The sequence below is a fragment of the Crocodylus porosus genome, unplaced genomic scaffold (genome assembly GCF_001723895.1).
Source record: "Crocodylus porosus isolate Cpor-Errol unplaced genomic scaffold, CroPor_comp1, whole genome shotgun sequence".
In the NCBI taxonomy this organism is placed as follows: Eukaryota; Metazoa; Chordata; order Crocodylia; family Crocodylidae; genus Crocodylus; species Crocodylus porosus.
The window spans coordinates 80,006,093-80,022,540 of NW_017728906.1; the positions used below are offsets into that span (position 1 = coordinate 80,006,093).

At 46.0% G+C, this 16,448-nt stretch overlaps 1 protein-coding gene across 2 annotated transcripts in view; it reads right to left on the minus strand.

The window, feature by feature from the left end:
- Positions 1–13,673, minus strand: part of PLCXD1 (phosphatidylinositol specific phospholipase C X domain containing 1) — a 30,860-nt gene extending 17,187 nt beyond the window's left edge. Inside the window, exons 1-2 of one of the 2 annotated variants that reach the window (XM_019529417.1) lie at positions 13,541–13,672; positions 4,270–4,412 (exon numbers count right to left, since the gene is read on the minus strand). In XM_019529417.1, the coding sequence (XP_019384962.1) occupies positions 4,270–4,381 (112 nt within the window). In that variant the 5' untranslated portion in view covers positions 4,382–4,412; positions 13,541–13,672. Of the gene's footprint in view, positions 1–4,269; positions 4,413–13,540 lie in introns of both variants that reach the window. The other variant, XM_019529418.1, reaches the window with a different exon arrangement.
- Positions 13,674–16,448: the final 2,775 nt, after the last annotated feature.

Sequence of the window (16,448 nt, forward strand, 5' to 3'; positions counted from 1 at the left end):
GCGAGCAGTGACTGCCCGCAAAAGCCAGTGGCAGTCAATCTTGGGGGGGGCACATGCCTCCCCCAGTGACCTCCCCACATGTCACCTGTGCCAGGGTGAATCTGACAACTCTCCCTTCCTAAAGGGAGTATTAAGTATTATGGGATAAAATACCCTGGAAGCATCTACACATAGTATTAAATGCACCTGAATAAACTCTGGTGTAGTTCATGCCAGAGTCAACTGCTCTCAGGTGCAGTCTTCGTGTGTGCCAGGGATGACAGGAATTCAAGGCAGGATGGTCCCAGGTGCATGTGAAGACACTGCACCCAGAAGCAACTGACCCAGAGCAGCGGGTCCAGAATCAGTCTCAGATTCTGGGTGGTGGCATCAGGCAGCACCCACACTGTAGCACCCTCACTCCCCAGCTGGTCATGGGCCAAACACATGTTTCAGTATGTGTAAGTATTCTGCTGTAGGATAGTACTTGCGTCAGGCAGTACTATCCTACAGCAGAATTAATTAGCTTACTGAGCCCTAACATGGGCACACATTAAACTATGATGTTTTACTGTGGAGCTAATTAGCCAACTCAACAGTAAAGTGCACGTATAGATGTGCCCTCTTTGTAGCAACCATACAACCATGCTTACCCAGCCAATTCATCTGGATTCAGCATCTGTGGCTCTTACCTTCGGAAGCTTGTGACCAGAGGTAAGTGCACTGGATAGATACCTTTCTTAAAACGAAGTGGTCTTTAATCTTAACAGCAGAAACAAAGCATTTTGAACAGGGGTGGGCAAAATGCAGCCCACAGGCCAGATGCAGCCCACCAGGCCATTCTATCTGGCCCGCAGAGCCCCCAAAAAATTTAGAAAATTAATCCAGAAGGCTGGACAGGCATCTGGCTGTGGTCATCTGACCCCAGCACTCTTTCCTGCCTAGGCAGGGAGTCAGACTCAATCATCTGTTGAGGTCCCTTCCGACCCTAGCATGTCATGTGGTCCTCAATGGCTTGCCAAAACTCAATAAATGGCCCTCCACCCGAAATAATTGCCTGCCCCTGATTTAGAAGGAAAGGATAAACAAGCAGTCTATACAGATCAGTCTTCTCTGGGGATGGTTAAGCCTTTATAAAACAGAGCGGGCCTATCTGCTTCTGAGTCGCTGCCTATGTCTCAGTCCAGCTCCAATGAATCACTATTCTCCTCTCCTCAATAAGCATTTTTTGAAAAACAACCACAATTTTTTTGGCCTCTCGTTTTTAGACTTTTCCTGTCCTGACTCCAACCAGCATTGTAGCTAGCTGTCAAGCAGGCAAAATCTAAGAGTCCTACTATATCCCTTCACGGTGTTCAAGCGTTCGCAGAGAAATGACTTACCACGAGCTATTTTTTATCCTTCTTACTCAAGTGGCTTTTTCAGGCAACCTCATCTTGATTTAAATCAACAGTGTCATACAGAAAGCACCACAAGAACTGGGCCTCTATATATGATTCATACATTGTTATAGGACAGTTCCCAGCCACCTGTATGTTCAATTAATGTGCCTGAATTTTCTGTGCAGAAAATTCAAGTGCATTAAACCGTGCTACCAAGTGCATCTGAAAGTGCTCCCAAAAGGAGCAGTTCAGTCTAGGGCTGCTCCTGCCTTGCTCTGTCCCTCTGCAGCTTCCTCAGGTGCCAGTCCCAGGCCGGTAGGGGGTTTGGGGGCTGGTCCCAATCTCTGCAGGGTGGGGGAGAGCTGTCCCAGCTGCCAGGAAGCTGGTTCCCAGCCACATTGAGATCGGGACCTTTCCCAATCTTCATGAGGCAAGAGAGCTGTCCCATCTTCCTGGCAGCTGCCTCCCAGTGATGTAGAGATCAGGACCCATTCCAATATCCATGTGGCTAGGAGGCAGTTACGTGGCAGCTGGGAGAGCTTTCCCTGCTTTGCAGATATTGGGTTAGGTCCCAATCTCCATGTGCCTGGCAGACAGCATCCCGCTGAGCCCGGACAGCTCTCCCCACCCTCTGTGACCCCCTGCTGCCTAGGCTGGCCAGAAGCAATTAGTTTAATGCATCAATTTCTAGTACCCGTATCTACAGGTACTAGAAAACGGTACATTAGACTAATCTATTGCACAGTAATTGCTGTGCATGTGTATACAGTGACAATTTACTATACTTTAGGATAATCTAATGCACAGTAAAGCATCTCATGTAGATTGCCCAGTGAGTATATAATCACCCCACATTATCATTCATCAGGCCAGCAGGACTAGCCTGATTGTAAGGAGATAAAGTTTTAATTGTATCCAAGAGACAAACAGTCAAAAGTTTACAAGCAAACTATTTAAACTGTAAGTTCCTTGGAAAAAAGAACCATATTTTCTTCCATTACAAAAGTGCTGAACACACTGTTGGTTCTTCAAAGATGATTTGCAAAAGGAAAAAAAAATTGGGGTAATGATCTTTTTCTTTTCCTGGCCTAGAAGGATTTTAGAAGAGGTTTTTTGTTCCCTCTGTCTTGTTAATTGGATCAGAAATTCAGGTCTTGCTTATCCTGAAGCCCTAGTCCAAAGCTCACTGTAAATTCTTCATTGACTTCAGTGGCTTTGGAGCAGGCCATAAACGACTGGAGAATTAAAAGAATGATAAGAAAGTGAACCCTGAGTGAGACAGGGTGTTTATTTTGATATTAATGACATATTTACATCAAATTTCTGACAGAGTAGAGATGAAAGATCTTTTTGATAAACTTTACTCACACTCCATGACTTCAATAAAGGACTGAAAATTCCCATGGCAGTTCCCTCTGTTCTTGCCAAGAGACCCACAGCAGAAAAACACAGGACAAGATTTGATTTTCCTGATATTGCTAAAGACAGAGCCCCACTGCAGATTTAACCCCAGCTTTGACTCAGGTACTGCCCCTAACTTAGCTTCCATCCGCACACAAAAGCCACTTACCTGAGTGTGCAGGTGCTTTCAACTCAATGGTTCCCTCATCTGCGAATGTAAAGCTAAAACCTGAATAAGGGATCTACGTCTCCTAGTCACTGTACAATAAAAATTTTAGCTAAACCAGTGGTGCTCCAGCTTTCAGCTGTAGGCTGGATAAGTGGCACAGGACCAATCCAAAGGCCAGTTTGGGTCCTGCATGCCAGGACAGAGCCCTGTGCTGCTTCCTCCCAGACCTGTTCAGCCCCATGCCATTCTGTGCTGTCCTACCCTGCCCTGCTCAGCCCCACTCGGCCTGGTACTCCCTTGTGCCACCCAACTCAGCTCTGCACAGCCCCAACTTTTTCCAAGCACCCTGTTCAGATCTCCAATGCCCTGCACTACCCTAATTGACCCTGCACTACCCTATGCCACCCCAATTGGCCACATATGATCGAGCTAGCATGCAGAGGCATGCTATCTGGCCTGCAGGGCTCCCCGGGTCCAAACATTTGACAGCAAGGGAGTAGCACTTAGCTGCCACTGCTCCCCCTACTGCCAAATTTTTGAAGTTGTGGGGAGCCGCATGAGCTAGATAATATGACTCTGCAGACCAAACCAGGCTCACAGGCCAGGGTTTGAGCACCTCTGGGCTAATCATTTGAATGCTGCTAGACCTCCAATGCCTTTTCCACAATTCTCTCCTTCAGCCCAGGAAAGACAAGTTCACCCACAATTCACTATGAAGGAATAAGAGAAGCTCTGTTTGTTGTAGCGCAAAAGACTATAGAATACTCATTCAGAAATCCTAGTAGCATACAAAAGGACACAGTTACTTTAGTATGACTGATCCAAACTAGGCTAAATACAGTGCTCAGGAGTGCCAATAACCCAGCTTAAAAATACCATGAAGTCAAATTCTGTAAGAACGAACAAAATACTCTTCAACTTCTTTAACAATAAAATCATCACCTTCTAGTCCTTTTTTTTTAAACAAATCATAAAGAAACAAAGAAGAGAATATAAATCTGTCTCTGTTTTAGAAAAACACATAATGCTTAATAAACAAGGTTAATAATGTTTTTAATGCATCAGAAGGAAAAATGCCACCAACTCAATTGCTAACACCACATCCTGCACTGTTTCTTAAAACTCTTCCACTCAAGCATAGGCCCACCCTAACATGGATTACCTTGTAAACCTGACAAGATCACACTCTGTGGTTGCAAGGGGGAAAAAAACCCAAACCTTTAACTGTTCACCCTCAAAGTAACAAATACAAATGTCCTGAAAAGGAATAAACAGGGTGATCTGATGTCTAAAAGACAAAACAGTACCTTGTATCCAAAGGACAAAGTTAATATTTACCTGGAAGGGATAAGTTATAGAGAGGTACATTCCAGAGACTTTCTGGAAGTTGTGACATCCACTGACTGTTTTCTTGGCACAGTTGAATTGATCTTTCCAAAGAGCCTTCCATTGGTTGCTACAGTTGGTCCTAACAAGATTTTCTGAAAAAGATAATTAAAATATTTAGCATATTGTTGCTGGAGTCACAGTGCTCCCGTTGTATAGTACTCATTCATACCCATAAAAATGTTGGCTCTTCTCTAGGTGCTACAGTAAAATGTCATGGGCTTTTCAACCATCAAGTACTACAAATATTCTTGAAATTATTTCTTCCCAATACAATATCGATATTAACTGTTTTCAGGGAACCTGTATTCATTCTTCTGTTGCAAAATGTTTCCTAATCTGGGTTTTGACCTTGCAAAATACTTCTGTACAAGATCCAGCTTTGTTGATGTGGAGAAACTGCCATTTATCCCAGTATTGAGATATCATAAGGATTAGTCAGTTTAAAGTGGCTAATGATTACCACCCCCATCAATCACAGCATGCTCCTATTCTCCTGTAACTCCTGCATCCTATCACCACGTCACAGGAATATGAAGAATTTGATCAAAGTGGAACAGACCTTGAAAATTCCACCAATGTTACATTTTCTTCATGATTGTAAGAAAACAGCAACACTTCACTCTCTCTCTTGGAACCAGGATTATCTTCTAGACCCCAGTTAAAGTCACCTCTGCAGGCACCCTTCCCTACCAGAATCCTTGGAAGCTTCCCCACTTTCAACATCACCCTGTTTTCACTGCCTATTACGATCCTCAGTGCAAGGCTACATTGGAACTGCAGGCGGACAGACTGGGACAATTATGCTAAACTTATTGACAAACAGTCTGTATCTCGCAAGGTATCACTGTTTACCAAAGCAATCTTTAAAGCCACTGCCCAACCTATCCTCCAAGACTGCCAAAAACAATTATTCGTAGTGGTCTGTCCAACTCAAGGAGGCAGCCAGCAAGTTTTGCAGGCAGATCATGGGGCAGGCCACTGTTTTCATGGGCTGATTGTGGCAGGGGCCACCCCCATGCCTCTGATTGGCTGAGGGGACCCACCAGTTCCGCACTTCCCCGCAGATTGCCAGATGACCCAAAACTATGGATTGATTTCTTAATAATCTTTCCCTTAATGGCTTCCATGGGCTTAAATCAGGGGGTTAAGCCTGCCAAATCCATTAATTAGCATGTCATTAAGCAATCTAAGCATTTAATTTAACTCTAAACTGAAATGTCTTATGAAATTAAAGCTATACACAACATGAATTGTAACTAATGCTATCACTATACACTTTATTAAAAGACATTGAAAAAAGGAGTTTACCCAGTGCTAACCTTGAGACAGGAAATTCATGTTAGCAGTTAAATGCTAGCATGCTGCATCCAGTGGCAGTAACTGCAGACATCCTCTGTCTCTGTGGGGTGAGCATTTGCCATACACTGAGATGGCACGCTCAGCAGCCACTGAATTTGTTGGAATGGTGAGGCAGTGCCTTTCCAGGGCATAGAGATGTGGAAACCAGTCACAGGCAGTCCCAGAACACAGGTACAGGCACAAGCATCTGGCACTCTTTAACGAAGTTCACCTAAGCAGCATGTTTGTTGTCATGCTCTTTCTTCCATCCAGGGATTGATTGCAGTAGCTGAGGGTCACAAGTCAGAACACCAGTTGGAGTCCAAAATGCGAACAGCACTAAGGAAGGAAGCAGCCAATTGTCTGAACCACGGTGGCAGTGATGAATCTTACCTGTAGTATTGGTTCAGCTTTACAACTATTGTCTGGAACAGTTCCCATCTCCATTGGTTTTCACAAGGACAGCTTGACAGTTCTTGTGATGCCCTGCCTTTGACCCAACTTATCAAATCCATCAGCTTGTTGTGTGCATGGTGAATCACAGCCGTCAAACCACATTACAAGCTCCATGAACCAGGTGGCATTTTCAGCCACAAACATCACCTGATCTTGAATGTTGCCCCATCTTAAGAGATTGTGCAGCTTAAGCATGCACTGTGTGCTAGGTGTGATTTCCAGCTCCTCACTCACAAACTGCTGGTAGTGCTGCATATGTTTGGTGTGGTAATGGACCACATTGAACCACAAGTTCCACCTGGTGAGCACAGGCTCTGATGGCAGCAACACAGTGGCATGTGAGTCCTAAATTTGACTGGCAAAAGACTCCCTATACCAGACTTTACAGCTAAGATAGTCTTCAAACACTATCCAAAAGGAGGACACAAGGTCATCCACCTTGGGGATCTGTGTGTGCCAGATATCACTTACTAGAGATGAAATGTGCATGTTGGAGGTGATATGAACTGCTCTGGGCAGCATTTCTTGGAGCACATCAGAGAAAGCCTTGCACATGTATATGGCATTGTCAGACGGGAATGCTGAAAGCTTGTTAAATTCTAAGCCATAGTTGGCAACTGACTTCACTATGGCCTGAGACACAGCAGAAAAATTAACAAATGTGAGATGGACCAGCTCTGTTTGAAACATAGACAGGTCCCAGTCTGTCCAGCTTCCAGATACAAATAAAATGTGCAGCATGTAGTTATCTTGAGAGCCAGTAGCTTCACTGGCCACAATGGAGAAGGATTCATACTTTGCCAATTCAGACTTTGTGGACTGTACATACAAAGCCATCACTGCAGAGAGACAGTCTTCCTGAAGCTTGTTGGTGAAGTTTGGCGAAGCACGTGGAAAGCTGGCAGCACTTGGCACACATTGGTTCAGGTAGTCCCTTAACTTTGGGTAATTAAGTTTCTCCAGCCAGATGTTCAGTGCTGCGAAAGACTCCACAAGGGAAAATGCTACCTCTCACTTTGCCAAGCTGTTTTCCATGGTCCTTTGAAAGAGCAAGGACACAGTTGCTTTTTTCTTGCTCTGACCTTCAGCTTCTACAACAGCCTTCCTCTTCACATGCACCTCAGACTCTAAGTGTCTATCTATACTGGTTTTCCTGAGCACACCCAGAGTCGTACTGCAGGCCATACGGAACAGTCAGCCTCCATCTGCATGCGAGGTCCCTGCAGGACACTGCCTGACATGATCCAGAACTGAAAAGTATTTGGCCATCTTGGAGGATTTGTTCTCAGTGTTCATGCTCAGTCCTCCACAGGCTATAGCATGCTATAACAGCATGCCTATGGCTGCTTAAAAGAAGGTGCCAAAAGCCTCTTGTTTCCCTGACTGGCTCTGGAGGCTCCTGTCAGGGACAAAGGGACTCCCCTCAGGACAAAGGGGCTAAGCCTTTGTCACAGGTCTCTAATTTTCTCCCTCTCCCCCCCTTCCCCTCCTTCCTCTCCCCCCCTGTGCTTCAGGATTGCTTGGCTTCCCACCCTTTGTTCTGCTTGCTGGTAAGTTGGGGGTTTTTTGCTGTGAGCCCATCAAAAATGCAAAATTGCAATTTCGGTAGGTCCCTAATTATTTCCCATGTCTAGATGGAAAATGTACAGAGCTCACTAAACAGTACAAATGATTTAGTGATCCAGAAATAACCAATGACATTCTAGGGAGCCTAAATAAGGCCAAGAGAAGTGGACATGTCAAGTTATAGCAAGGAGGCATGATGCAAGAAGTTCAGTGCAGCACAAAGCTCACCAGACACACAGTGATTGAATCTCTTTCCAAATACAGTTGCCACATACCTGACAAAGCTTGCTAAAGCAGATAAAGATAATATGTTCAAGGAGTCAATCAAGGAGAGAGTCAGCACAAGCAATCACCACACCTTGACCAAATCTAAAGTTTTAAACTATTTTAAGAAAGACACAGAACAGGCACCGAGACTGATGAAAAGAAGGGAAGCTTCAGCTACTACAGCATTACTAGAAGTCTTCCAATATGTCGAGAGAAAAAATAACACTGGATGTCCATCTTAAGTGTACAATGTCATACAGGAGAACACGATGCTGAAGTGACAGCTATACCAAAACCACACAAAGACTCTGTCACCCAATATTATTCCTGAGCTGTAGCTACAAGCTCCTAGAATACACAACCCTACAAAGAATTGTGTCCATGGCAGAACAGCTTTTGAGTGATATTTCAACAGATTTCTGAACAATGCAAGGCACCTGTGACCAAATGCTAGCACTCACTACATACAATAGGCATGGATATTAAGGGGAAAAGAAAACTGAAGATGTCCATGTGGACTGTATATAAACCCATTGCACACTGGTCTGCTGTAAAAGAGGTCAGGAGTTTGGTCTGCTGTGGTGATCAACTGAAGTAAGTATATTCAGGTAATTCTGGGTCACAAAACCAGCCCCTAGGGCCCCAAAAGAATGAACTCCTAAAAGGCTCAGTTCTAGTTGTGACTATTTAATTCATATCCTAATAATCTACTAAACTCCATCTCCACACACTTTGTGTAGTCTGCTAATATTTCCTTAGACTTATTAATTTTAATTTCCAAAATACAGGGCACACTACACATGTATTATTGTGCCATAATTACAGCACAATGTTTAGCGTCTATAATAACAGATACTAATTAAATGTTTCATAATTGGTGCTACTACGCAGTAGTGCCAGCACGCCTTTTTTAAATGATGCTAATGCACTGTAGACAAATTCTGCTGTGAATTAATGCATTAGCATGGCTTTCACCATGATGCCCTACTGCACAGTAGAATTAGTCTACTGAGCTTCTAGCATCTTGTGTAGATGCACCCACTGAGGACCATCATCCATGATAACTTCTAGAAACTAAGTTCAAGACCATGTTGCCATGTTTGTTCTCATACCATGCTCAGATCCAGCCGATCACCGTTTGGTGTAATATCCGCAGCCACTGTATCTATGGGTAAGTCAATCCCACTCTCACATAAAAATACCACCTCATTAAAGTAAGTGAGAATTTGAAAGTAGAAACTGTCTCCTGAACAAAGAACAGAAACTGTTTTCTCAATAAACTGATAGTGCCCCATGGACAGTCAATGCACAAACACTTCACAGTATGGGGCTATAACAAGGTGTCCCCATTTGGTTAAATTCTATTTACAACAGTTTAGTGAAAACACGGTTGAATTAGACCATAAGAATGATCACAGACACATTGAAGCCAACAAAATTTGTATGGTTACCAGTACTAGTTAACATCCCTCCACTAAATATCTGGCACCAGAATGAAGCAACACATATCACTGTTAAAGAGTATACGGGATTCATGATGGTGTAATAGAAGTCCAGTCTGGCCAATGCTGCTCCATTCAGCCAGAGAAAATGGGAGAAAGCCACAGAACTCTCACATCTTCACGGGGCCATAGGAATGCCCACCTCACCTTGGATTCCCACACCACCTCTTGAGCCAGCTAAGAAATTTCCAGTGGGCATGGTTTATGATAAGAGGAGTCATGCCTAGGGCACTATGGACTTCCATTGTGCACCCATGGTGTTCTGGGAGATGGTGCAGCTGCCCAGAGATCTTCTCAAATCAAAAATTGCTAACTTGGGGGCCAATGACTGGCTCACAGCTTTGACCTGAGGCTCACATCCCCGTACCTTACAAGGAAAGCTGAACTGTATTAAGATAAAGGGAGTGGCTCTAAGGGTCCACCTCCCCTGCACCCCATATTGTCCTCTGTGGAAGCACATGTTCAAATCCCACGTGGGTCCTTCCAAAGTAAATACCCTAAGTACCAAATTTACTGTAAAGATCTTCCAGATAAAGGTAAGGAACTGATATGCTAATAAAGATCCCATTGCACTATCCACAGCAGTAGAAGAAGTCTCTCAGTGAACATTTTTCCCTTTGGCTACTATTTTGTGCATTAACTGACTACCCATTCCCTCTCGCTGGTTGGTTGCATTCCAGTGGTGCTCTTGTACCAAGTGTAAGGCTGAGTTGCCATTTAGAAATAGAAAAATAGAATTGTAAAAATAGAATTGTCTTTTTCTCTCCCCCTCATATACAGGCAGTCCTCGCACTTACAGCAAGTTACGTTCCTGGAAAAGGCACTGTAAGTTGAAACGATGTAAGTCTAATCTGATTTTCCCATAGAAACAATGTTATAATAGGGGAGTTACGTTCCTGACCAAGGGCCTGATGCCCAACTTTTTATAGAAATGACTATAAACACCATATTTAAATCAACCAGCACCCGGCAGGCCCAGAGCCTTTGCCTACAAGAATTTGCAAGCGACTACTTCTTTCTAAAAGAATCAGAGATTTTAAGACCAGAAGGCCAGTTATGATCTTGCAGTCTGAGTCCTTACCACAAGCCATGGAATTACATCTGGTAATTTCCACATCAAGCCCATACTTCCTCTTTATACTGTAGCTCTTCTACAAAGCTCTTTTGCCTTTCATTAAAACATGCAGTCTCACCTTAAAGAATAAAATAAACACTGCCTAGTACTCTATCAGCGAATATCAAAGCACATTACAAGATAGGTCAGTAATCTTGTCCCCATTACACAGAGGGAGAATGTGAGGAGGAAGAATCCATAGCATCCCTAGCAATTTTCCTCCAATGGTCCAATGGTTCTCAAACTTTCAGACTTGAGGCATCCCTCAGAAAATGCCATCTGCTAGTTTTTCTATTGGAAAGAACTGAGAGAAACCACAACAGATCCAAATCTTTTTAACGCTACAGATTCAGGACATTGGCTGCTATGGTGCACTCGCTTTATCTGTGGCAGGCTAGGGTGTTATGTCTTGTGCTGTGTCAGCATTGACTATGCCATTTTGTTAATAGATGGACAATGGATTTGTAGAAGATGGTTTGGATAGGGGCAATCCTGTTTCAGGCAGGGGATTGGACTAGATCACCATCAGAAGCCCTTCTGTCACAGGGTCACGCAGGTGCCCTGTTCCTAGGCAGGAATAAGGGCAGCTGCCCATCACAAGGGCAGCTCAGGTGATGGTTGCTGGGGCAACCGTGCTGGTCAGGTGACCAGAAGGGGGCAGGGCCAGGCCTTTATAAACAGCCCAGGCCGGAGCCTAGTTAGCTGTTCCTGTCTGGCAGCCCAGCCCAGCCCAGCCCAGCGGTAAGGGTGGAGAGAACCCTGACTGGGAGGCCATTGTTAGAGAGCCAAGCGAGCTTAGATCTCATGTTATAGCCAGGAGGCTTGTTGTTGTGTTACAGCCGTTTGGCTTATGGCTCTGTTTCGTTACTGTACTAGAGGACCAGGTGAGGCTATAAGGGGACGGAGGAGGCCTCATTTAGGAGTGCCCCAGTAGAGTGGGGGTGCTCCCAGGGCCGGAGTGTGGTGCTGCATTGCAGGATGTACCACCCCAGCCCTGGGGAGGAGCACAGTGCCAGTGAGGGCACCATAGTTGGGATGCAAGACCCCAGCCCTGAGAAGGGCAAACAGGATTTTGGGGCCAGGCACAGCTGAGGCCACCTGAGCCCCACTGGCAAGGAGCACCAGTGAGAAGCCCGCAGGGGCTCCAAGGGGAGAGCCACACAAAGAGAAGCCCAGGGTGGGTTCTACTAGAGAGACGAGCCCAGAGAGGGTGAGTCCGTGATTACAGGGAGCCTGGAGAGGGCAGAGAGAAGCCCCAGGAGCGGGCGCGTACTTGAAGGAAGCCCCACGAGAGGGCAATACAGAGAGAAGCCCTGGTGAGGGCAAGTATTGAGCGAAGCCCCAGGAGGGGGCGTATACTATTGATAGAAACCCCAGGAGGGGTGCGGACAGAGAAGGATCCCAGAGGGGCTCTCCAGTGGTGGGGACCCCGAAGGGTCAAAGGGGCCAGGGGCTCAGGCGGCCTGAGCCTTCCAACTGGGAATTGATAGAAACCCCAGTAGGGGTGCGGACTGGAAAGGATCCCAGAGGGGCTCCACAGTGGTGGGGACTCCGAACGGTCAAAGGGGCCAGGTAAGGCTCAGGCCGCCTGAGCCCTGCTGGGAACAGTACTGTCAGTAAGCCCGAGAGGGCTAACGGATATAGGGGCGCTGGGTGCGTGACAAGCCCAGGGACGCTGGGCAGGGCACAGAAAAGAAAAGGACCTGATAACGTCCGGAAGAGCTGCGAGACTTGGGGCGTGCTAAAGGGGAGGTAGGAGGCTTGCATAGCCCATAAGGCTGGGGTGCACCAGGTCACTCCATACGGAACGGGGGACAGTGTAAGCATAGCACGGTGTCCAGGGTGACAAGAGGCAGCCTCCCTTCTATAACCATATACCTACAAGACGTGGCGGGCGAGAAAAGAGGGTGCTGGATTACCTAATTGGCATGGCAGGGTGCGCTAGTGGGATCACGGCTGCTCCTAGGCCCCACTCCGTGACACCTTCCAATCCCAATTTTTCTATGATTTCTATTTGAAACTTCCAGGTGTATCTTGTGAATCATGTTTGTATACTTATCAGTGCTAACATTGTACAGCACCTCAGGGCACAGTTGAAAGGATCTCCAGGGGATTGATTCACCCTGGAAGCGAATCACTGGGCACGTCTACACATGCATTAAGGCACTTTTTCTAATACACATTAAATTTAGTACATCCAATGTAAGGTACTAAAGAAATGCACATCAGGCTGCCTTAATGAGCAGTAATGAATGTACATGATTTTTAAGTGACACTTAATCTACAATAGCTTATTTTACTGTGCATTGGCATAATCGCACTTTTTTTTACATTACACTTCAATGTGCAGTAAAATAGGCATATTAAAGCACACATGTAGATGCACCCACTGTGATAGTCATTACCCTCACCATTAAAATTGCATGCCTTATTTCTTGTCTATGGGCAGGTATTCTAGTTGCAGACAGTGGCTAGATGCTACAAAAGTTAAGTAATAAATACTAAAACTCAGCAAGTATTTTGGTCTTGTATAATTTGCAGATATAACTGACTGTCATCAATATTTTAACAACTATTATTAATGCCTGTTAAATGCACTGGTAAATTCTCAAAATGTAAATGTACAACAAAATACAGAACAGTGCTCTCTAAAGTCACAGAGGTGGAAATTAAAATCGCAGCATCTCACTAGTGTGGGAGAACCTTTGGCGACATTTTACATTTAGTACTTAAACCCATTCTTAGTGAAACAATCCCTCCAAGACACAAACAATAGTGCACAGATTAAGGCTTTTAAATAAAGTAAATGAATTGCTACTTATAAATTGCCAATTCCCTTACCACTCAGGCAAAAGCATCTACCAGCTAGAACAGTCTCAACATAATGAAATCCAACTCAGATTGCTTTTAAGTCTATTTAAAGGTTTCCAGAGGACTGACTTGTACTCTATTCTTTTGTTATGTTATTTTTACTTACTCTTATGAATCATTTAGTTTCCTCTTCAGCTTCCCAGCTCTTTGGAAAAGCTTCCACATTTCTAACAGCTCAGGTCCCTGTAAAGAGAGAGCATCTGGCACACTGCAGCAGGAAAGCAAAGCAAACCAGCGCTGCACAGTGCATGCCACAGGATTGGTCAAAGTCTGCAACGCCCACTTTCAGATCAAGTGACATCCAGTTAGAAAGGAAGAGGAAAGAGTGAACCGAAAGTTAGTTGGGCTAACAAAGCTGCCTAATTTGTAAAAACAGATGCTCAGAGAACTAAAGCTGTGCTGCTTCATGATGAAGATGCAGGCAAAGAACAAGGAATGAAGGGACAGTAGCACACCAAGTAATGATTTCTAGCAAGCCTTAGAGAGTTCTTTGAGGTCTAAGGATGAAAAAGGCTTTATAAGAAGTAACTGATTATTACTGGCCATAATAACAATTATTATTCAGTCTCCTATTTCTTGTCAGATCTTCCATTCTTAATGTCAGGGAGAAGTACTACATGATGTAATAAATTATTTTCCCACCTCTAATTTCTTTGCTGTCTACATTTAGGATGTAAATTATTATTTACATTGGCATTGTATAGAAATATAGGAACAGACTATCATTTAGTTAGACAGCATAATAGCAGTGGGTGAATGAAATGAAATGACAAATAGTTTGATTCCACCAGCGAAGTTTAGCTTGCGCTTTTTTCCAAGATGCTAGAACACCTGTTCCATCCATGGAGCGAACACATTACCAAGCTCACCTACTGCATTCCCCTTTTCCAGAAATAAATTTAGTCTGCAGTCCCTACAACGGGGGTGGGCAAAATATGGTCCGCAGGCTGGATCTGGCCCATGAGGCCGTTCTATCCAGCCTGCGGGACCCCTACAAAAAAAATTTAGAAAATTAATATTTCTCTGCCCTTGGTTCCTGTCAGAAATGATAGGAACCAGGGGCAGTAGGACCCAGGGGAAGCTCAGCAGGCTACCACAACAGCAGGACCCATCTGGCCCTGCCCCACCAGCCGGAAGTCCCAGCAGGGCTTCTGGCCTGGGACCACGTGGCTGCCCCACACCAGAACTGCAGGTAAAGGGGAAGAGCAGGGGAGGACCCCAAGCAGGGAAGGAGCCTGGGGAAATGTGGCCCAGGAAAAATCTGAGCATGGGTGGGGGAGGGGAAGTGGCCCCTCGCCCGCCCTATGGCCAGCACCCTGTGCTGCAGCTGCTTGCAGCCTATGTGGGCCTGCCTGTGCCTGCTCCAGACAATCCTGCATGAGCTGCACCAGGGAGCACTGGCCATGAGGTGGGCAAGGGGCTGCTTTTCCCCACACTCAACAGCAACTTCTTTCCTGCTGGCAAGCAGGGAGGTCAGGGCTGTGCACTGCCCTCCGCCTGTACCATAGGGCTGGGGGGCACTGGGAGTGAGTGGGCAGGGAGCCAGCAGGAACGTGGGGCCCATACTGGTGTCCTGGGGCCAGTGCCAGTGGGGCCCAGAGTAGGGTGGCAGGAACACAGGGTCCCAGCCAGCAGGGGCTCTATGGAGCTGGGCCAGCTCCCCCCTCTCCCTGCTGGTGCAACCCAGCCTGGCTTCATAGACCCCTGCCAGCCTGTGCTGTGCTTTGGGCCCCACCAGTGCTGGCCCTAGGACATTTGTCCCAAGACATTGGTCCCAAGATGGTGACTAGGGGGTGGGGTACCTGTCAAGGGGCAGGGCTACCCATGTGGCCCTCAACAGCCTGCCAAAACTAGGTAAGTGGCCCTCCACCCAAAATAATTGCCTGCCCATGCCCTACAAGAAGAACGTGATCTTTATATATTTTAACTGGAGCTCTTGTTTTGATAATGTAGGGTCATTGATTTCATTGCTATAATGTAATGCAATTTATTTCTTATAGTGTACTTTACACATAGCATGTATAACAAAATGTTCCAGAAGTGTGGAACAGAAAACACAGAACATGGTAAAGTTGAATACACAGAAGAGAAATTAATAAAAGTGTAACCTGGGCGGTACTCCAAGAGATCCCCCCCTCTCCAACTGAAGGGATCAAAGCAGGTGCACAAGCACTGTGGGAGGTGTAGGGACTCTCCTCCCCCTATAGACCAGAGCCATACCACCAATGGGGACTTAACCATATACCTTTTAATACTGGGAACATAGCAGGCATAAATCAGAGGGTATAGTGGACACTACAGTGCCCCAAGGGGGCAGGATTCAACAAAGGTTAGACACTTACAATCATTGATAAAAACAGGGTTAACAAAATATAAAACACAAGCAGCAGAACAAACAATACAGGTTGGTGAAATATAAAAAAGGGCACAAAATGCAAAATGACAAGGAAATATAGGGCCTTGGTACCTGGAGGGGGAGAAAACACAGGGGCCCCTTTCCACTGCAAGAAGACTTGCTTCTTGTTAGTTCACTCATCCCAAGTCACTTCTGGCTTGAGGCCAGATCTCCCACACGGTAGGCAGGAACGCTACCACACAGCCACCACTGGTAGGCTCTAGCCTGCTAGGGGTCTTGACTTTCCTGGAGCCCCAGCCTCATGTTGAGCTGCCTGGCCTCTGATTGGAGGAGCTGGAAGCAGAGCCTCTCAGGTCACTGCTCAGATCCTTGCTGGAGAGGAGGGGAGCCTCTCCTGCTGGCTGCAGCCTCTCCCAAGGGATCCTGGAGCCCAGTGGAGAGCCTCTCCTGCCGGCCGCACGCCGCACTGCTGAGGGTCCCACTGTGGCCTGCAGGTCCTGCTCTTTCAGGCTCTTCTAGGGCACCCCTCCTGCCCCACTAGCTCAGCTCTTGCCAGCTGTGGTGAAGCTCCTTCCTTGTTGTCCCTTGCTGCTCTCCTCCAAGTCAGCCCATGCTGCCCCTTTTATCCCCCTCCAGGTGACCCAAGGGGCCAGTCAGG